We start from the raw sequence: 5,975 nt of genomic DNA, 5'->3' as shown, positions 1-5,975 counted from the left end.
ATATTTGACCAGTTTTTACTAATCTGATTTGAAAACGAGTCATCTGTCAGTTTGTTTTGTAGCTTTTACAATATATAATAGTGTTAAGAGTAAAAGTGATCAAGTCGTCACAAAAATCACGAATTTTTTTTTTTATATAGGCCGCACCTGACTATAAGCCGCAGGGTTCAACATTTTGGAAAAAAGTCGCAGCTTATACACCGGAAATTACGGTAGTTTCGCTAAAGGGTACCTGATTTGAGACTGGGTGAAAACCATTCGCACTTTTGTTGAAATTTTGCCAAGCTCTTCAAAAGGCTATACATGTAGTGTAGTTTCCATGGTGTAGTGGTTGTCATGCGGTCGCGTTTATTTTTCCGGTTTTCTGTCTCGTCGGTGTCGTAACTTTACTTCCTGTTTTATTTTGTTATCCCTTCCGTTTCAGTTCGTGTTTCCTTCCTCAGTGTTTGGTTGTCGAGTCTCCTGCACGAGCATTTTTATTAAGAGAAACAGGGTGGGTGTAAGAGTGGATTGAATAGAGAAAGCCCTTGACCTCTAGTCAAAACATAGCAAGGGATGTTTTACGACTTTGTGTAGGAAGGGATAAGCGATAGGGATAAATAAGGGATAAATAATATTATTTATTACAGGTTGCAGTCAAAGTCAAAGCAACATAATCATACGATAAAGATAATCTGGAAAACCCTGACACACCCTGTAGTTGTCACTTTTGGAAAAGACGAGCGTCCCTCCAATCATCGCCGGTGACGGGTTTTTCAGGCTCTGGAGACAGGACCTCATGTCAGAAATGTCATCGTGAGTCGCGTTTGTTTCTGCGCCGGAGCCGTTCGTTCCCTTTGCATCCAAAGAATCTCAAAGGCGGATTATTTGTGTCGACAGGAGAGAGATTTGCTGCTACGATACCGACGTCGAGAATCTCTGAGGAGGAACAAAGCGTGAGGTCCTGCAAGGTGAGTCTGTTTGTTTGCGGCTGCTTGGTGTTGCGCAAGATGAAATGGCCTTTTTCTCGCTATCGTTCCTCTCGTCGATTCATCGTGAGGTGTCGCTTCAGTTTGTTCAGAGAGATGTTTGCTTCCGCGCCCGCAGGTCATCGAAACATTTTACGGCTACGACGAAGACGTGTTGGTGGACTCGGACGGATCGTCCTTGTCTTTTCACACCGACAGAACCCCCGACACGGAACCCGAAGAGGTAGCCCGCCATTTCTGCCAGCGTATTGGCGCCAAACATTCCTCTTCAGCCTGGAATCGGACTCGTCTTTGCGTCGCGGGTGCTTTGTCGCCGGTCTGACTGATTCTGGTACTAGTGCTGTGTTGCATTGGTGTGTGCATGAAGAGGCGGAGCTTCGCTACCGCCAGCTGACGCAAGAATATCAAGCGCTGCAACGAGCCTACGCTCTGCTAGCCCAGACCAGCGGAGGGGACTACGACGCCGAGAAGGAGATCAAGGTGGCGCCCCTTCCCGCAACCCCCGGCCGGGTCGCAGCCTCCCCGTTCTCACCCAGCCTCGGGTGTTCTCTGGTCTGAAAGGAGGAGGAGGAGCCTCCCTCCTCCTCCTTTCAGACCAGAGAAAAGCTGATGGTAGTGTCAAACGCACCTCTTTCAATAAGGTGCCCCCGGCTTCCCGGTAACGGGTTTGTCTTAGCCGGGTTCGGAGATTCGTCCGTAATCTAACCACCCGAGTTAAATTAACTCCACCGGAATCAATCTAATTTCTGTACGACGCCAATCCCTCTCAAGTCACCCTAAGCTCGAGCCGAGTAACTCAATTCGAGGCAAGACTTCGAAGTGACCGCATCGTATTGATGGCTCCCCGCTAATGTTTGAAGTTCTTATTATGTTACGGATATTTTTAGATGTCTTTGTTAAGACCTCAGGGATTCGTTTGTATAGCGCACCCTAGCACTAGTTTTGCCGAAGTAAATGTTGATATGGGTCCGTTCTACTTGGTCGCTCAAGCAGCGAGCCGACCAACTTGTTTATTCGAAAGAGAATCGAATTAATAAAAGTGTGACAATAATAGCATTTAAGGAGAAAATTAATGCACTTTACGTTATTAATTCTAACTTCTTATATGTAGATCTAGCACTTAACTGTCGGAGTGCTTCACCCCACTTGATTGCTTTAAAAAGAATAACAACTTTCTTAAAACGAATAAAAATGTCTTACTCTATTTAGATTTGCCCAGTAATTAATTTGGAAGGCAAATCTATTTTTCGATCGTGTCCTGTTTAACTTTTGACGCGGCCCGACAAAATCAAGAACTGGGCCGCGCCCGACGGACAATCGAAATACTTTTATCCTTCACCAACTCAAATGATCTATTTTAACCATCGTCGTTATTTTATTTAGAGGAAGTAAATTTTCAAACGAATTCACTTTTGACGAAATTCACTCTTCCCTTAAATATCTACGAAAGTTATTTAATTCTCTAACATGTTCGGAGTTACTTTTTACGCGGCCCGTCAAAAGGGGAAACGGGCCTGCGCCCTTCAAATAATTAAATTACTTTCAGTTCTACACCAAACCAATAATCCGATTCAAACACTTCCGTTAATTTATTCAGACGAAGCAAACTTTCAAACGGATTGAAATTCACTCGTGTCTCAAATAACTACGAAAGTTATTCAATTCTCTAAAATTGTCTGATGTTACTTTTATTTATTACGGTCCTATGTTATACCATAATAACCCCCCGCACATTAATCAAATTGTCAAATCAACCCCGAACCATCGATTGTACATTCAGTACAAATCAGCGCACAACAAAGTAGATGAATATACACAACACATTTATTGAAGAAACATGAAATAGAATTACAAATCTTAATCACTCCAGAAACCGAACAATTTCACCCACTGATACCCGTGTTAATAAAATCATTCAATCCCAGAACAATTCGATTGCAAAACACAGTTCATGAAAGAGGGAATCAATTTTTAGCCAAGCAAAGAAATCAAGAAGTAAAAATCACATTTGTGCTTCTCCAAACAATTTATGTCACGCCACTATTCTCATAGTGACGGGTCCCTTGATCGAATTGACTAACAATATTGCTTTAAGCTGTTACAGAATACATTTTTAGCCAAGCAAAGAAATCAAAAAGTAAAAATCACATTTGTGCGTCCATGCGTGACTCACAATCCGACACCGTGTTCCTGTTTTATTTCTATTTTAACTTGCTTAGCTTATTTTGGCCCCTTTTTTGGTCTCATGTTTTGGTCTGGCGCCATCTTTTGGACAAATTTGGAATTTCAGCTCTGCCAATTTATTCCTGTGAACAATCCATATTTTACCATTTGCACCATCTCTTCCCCCCATGTTACATGACAGTAGAAATGGGTCACTATCAAAGCAGAGTAGCAAATCTGGAGTCAGCGCTGAAGCAACAAGGACAGGTAAGCTTATCAATGAGCACACCTTTTTCTCAGACAAAATAGCTACATTCTTCAGTCACTCATTCGTCTGGCATTACTGGACCAACCCCCCCCCCCCCCCCCCCCCCCGAACGTGGCTGGGAAAATGCGGAGAAAAGCAAATGTCATTTTCCAGTCAACCAAAGAATTTGTGGATGAAAATGACACAACATTCCAAAGCTGTCCACGCGTTTGTCTCTTCTAGAATGTCAAGTGGGTGGAGGAGAAGCAGCTGCTGCGTCAGAGCAATCAGCAGTTGGCCGAAAAGGTGACGGAAAGAAAGGCGCTGGGCGGAGTCGCTTGGCGTCACACCCGTCCGGAAGCCCCGCAGATGAGGTCTGACTGTCTTTTTAGGTCAGGCGGATGGAGGCGGAAGAAGCGCGTCTGAAAGAGCACATCCAGGATATCCGAGACCAAAACGAACTGCTTGAGTTCCGCATCCTGGAGCTGGAGGTGGGAAGACTCGCACAAGCGTGTTGAGGCCAGAGATGTGACGGACGGACGGACGGACGGACGGACGGACGGATGCATGCCTCTGCCTTTCAGGAGAGGGAGTGGCGCTCCCCCGTCTTGAAGTTTCTGCAAGTCCGTTTCCCATACGGCCTCAGCCCTTTGCAGATCTACTGCGAGGCCGACGGCGTGAGCGTACGTAAGGCGTCCCTCGCAACCCTAACCTTAACCTGAGGTCCCAGAACACCTTACATTGCTCCTTGCGCCTTTCCCCAGGACATCGTCATCAGTGATCTGATGAAGAAGCTGGACATCCTGGGCGATAACGCCGTAAGTGTATGTCGAACTCCTTATGTTCGCACTCCACGAGACTCGGCGGCTCAAATGTGACTTTTGGAAGGCTTTGCGCTGAAAGAAGCTTGTTGACGCTGTGCCTTTGGGCTCTTGCAGAATCTCACCAACGAGGAGCAGGTGGTCGTGATTCACGCCAGGACCCTTCCCACCCTAGCCGAGAAGGTAACGCGCAAGCATTCTGCTTATGTGACAGCAGCCTTTCCTCAGTGGTTAGAATACATCAAAGTGACCAAGTCAGCACTTCAACAGAAGATGTTGGACATTGAAAGTGAGAAGGTAGACAGACACGCGACATCAGCCAAGGGGAACTCGGGGCAATGTGCCCCAACAATTCTGACCTTGAGCTGTGCTAGGATATGTTCTGCAACCAGAAGGGCTAGCTGGATGAAGAGTTGGACTTCAGGAAGCGTTCCATGGACCAGGCTCATAAGGTAAGCCGCCCTCAAATCTCCCGCCGGACCACTGATGGACGAGGATTGCGGCCCAGAGGATCATGGAGCTGGAGGCCATGTTGTACGAGGCGCTACCGCAGCGGGACTGCCCCGCCACGGACGGCGAAAAAGCCAGCCACGCTGGCGTGAATGACGTGCTGACGGCGGATCAGAGACAAGAGCTTAGGAGCGCCGTGGACCAATGGAAGCGAGCCCTGATGTGGGAGTTGAGGGAGCGCGACGCTTGCATCCTCCAAGAGAGAATGGATCTGCTGCACAGCGCGCAACAGGTAAGGGCCCAAAGCCAGCCCGGCACGTACTTGCACGCTTACTGGCTTTTGAAGGCTACTTTCCATTTGTCCGTCCTAGAGGAACAAAGAGCTGAAAGAATTCATCGAAGCTCAGAAGAGACAAATCAAACAATTGGAGGAGAAGTTTCTGTTTCTCTTTCTAGTCTTCTCCTTGGCCTTCATTCTGTGGCCCTAACACCAGCTGGTGAGTGAGCTCCAGCGGCACCGCACTCGACACCTCCAATACACTGCCAGCCGGTCTCAGACGTTGGCAGACGCTCCGATGCCGACGTATACCCCCCGCCACGGTGACAGAGGCACCGCGTCACACCGGCGCTCATCCAATCAGAAGGCAGGAAAGGCAAATTCACATGCAGGGCACTCTTGAACCAGAAGAGAGCGCCACAAAAAACGGTTGTTGCCCCAAACGCGCACTAAAAAGGGTCAGAATGACAAGAGTCCCACCGGCCAGCCGGGGCCACCCGTCCATCCATTTCTTCAGGGGGGGAAAAAATTGGAGTCACCGGTGAGTACATTTTGCATTTAGCTCTGCTTTTCTGCTTCTGTCTTCAAGTGTGTGGCATCCTGCGACCAAAGATTCAGCCAACCCCAAAGCGGTTGACCTCAACGTCCCGCCACCATTCCTACCAGAGCAGGTGACGTGATGCTTTGGACATCCCGACAGGTGTGACGCCAAGCGACTCCGCCCAGCGCCTTTCTTTCCGTCACCTTTTCGGCCAACTGCTGATTGCTCTGACGCAGCAGCTGCTTCTCCTCCACCCACTTGACATTCTAGAAGAGACAAACGCGTGGACAGCTTTGGAATGTTGTGTCATTTTCATCCACAAATTCTTTGGTTGACTGGAAAATGACATTTGCTTTTCTCCGCATTTTCCCAGCCACGTTCGGGGGGGGGGGGGGGGGGGGGGGGTTGGTCCAGTAATGCCAGACGGATGAGTGACTGAAGAATGTAGCTATTTTGTCTGAGAAAAAGGTGTGCTCATTGATGAGCTTACCTGTCCTTGTTGCTTCAG

At 47.7% G+C, this 5,975-nt stretch overlaps 1 protein-coding gene across 3 annotated transcripts; it reads left to right on the top strand.

Moving 5' to 3' along the window:
- Positions 1 to 815: 815 nt before the first annotated feature.
- Positions 816 to 5,621, top strand: LOC125973204 (janus kinase and microtubule-interacting protein 3-like). 3 transcript variants are annotated; one of them, XM_068651628.1, is made up of 14 exons: positions 816 to 950; positions 1,087 to 1,191; positions 1,338 to 1,448; positions 3,334 to 3,398; positions 3,622 to 3,684; positions 3,771 to 3,869; positions 3,963 to 4,061; positions 4,143 to 4,202; positions 4,317 to 4,382; positions 4,428 to 4,496; positions 4,574 to 4,651; positions 4,708 to 4,941; positions 5,106 to 5,146; positions 5,516 to 5,621. In XM_068651628.1, the coding sequence occupies exons 4-11, from the start codon at positions 3,339 to 3,341 to the stop codon at positions 4,598 to 4,600; spliced, it is 543 nt and encodes a 180-aa protein (XP_068507729.1). In that variant the 5' UTR covers positions 816 to 950; positions 1,087 to 1,191; positions 1,338 to 1,448; positions 3,334 to 3,338; the 3' UTR covers positions 4,601 to 4,651; positions 4,708 to 4,941; positions 5,106 to 5,146; positions 5,516 to 5,621. The 3 variants fall into 3 exon arrangements, with proteins under 3 accessions (XP_068507729.1, XP_068507728.1, XP_068507730.1); XM_068651627.1 differs by having other exon boundaries at positions 4,574 to 4,941; XM_068651629.1 differs by having other exon boundaries at positions 4,574 to 4,941; positions 5,021 to 5,146.
- Positions 5,622 to 5,975: the final 354 nt, after the last annotated feature.

The sequence above is a fragment of the Syngnathus scovelli genome, chromosome 8 (assembly GCF_024217435.2).
Source record: "Syngnathus scovelli strain Florida chromosome 8, RoL_Ssco_1.2, whole genome shotgun sequence".
In the NCBI taxonomy this organism is placed as follows: Eukaryota; Metazoa; Chordata; class Actinopteri; order Syngnathiformes; family Syngnathidae; genus Syngnathus; species Syngnathus scovelli.
Note: the sequence above shows the minus strand (reverse complement) of the source record. Positions and strands in the feature narration are given on the sequence as shown.

What these genes read in the sequence shown, in the direction of transcription:
- LOC125973204 (XM_068651628.1), top strand. Translation starts at nt 3,339, where the DNA reads ATGGGTCACTATCAAAGCAGAGTAGCAAATCTGGAGTCAGCGCTGAAG. An exon ending in CGCTGAAGCAACAAGGACAG is followed by an intron (nt 3,399 to 3,621) that starts GTAAGCTTATCA and finishes TGTCTCTTCTAG; the next exon opens with AATGTCAAGTGGGTGGAGGA. An exon ending in TGGGCGATAACGCCGTAAGT is followed by an intron (nt 4,203 to 4,316) that starts GTATGTCGAACT and finishes GGGCTCTTGCAG; the next exon opens with AATCTCACCAACGAGGAGCA.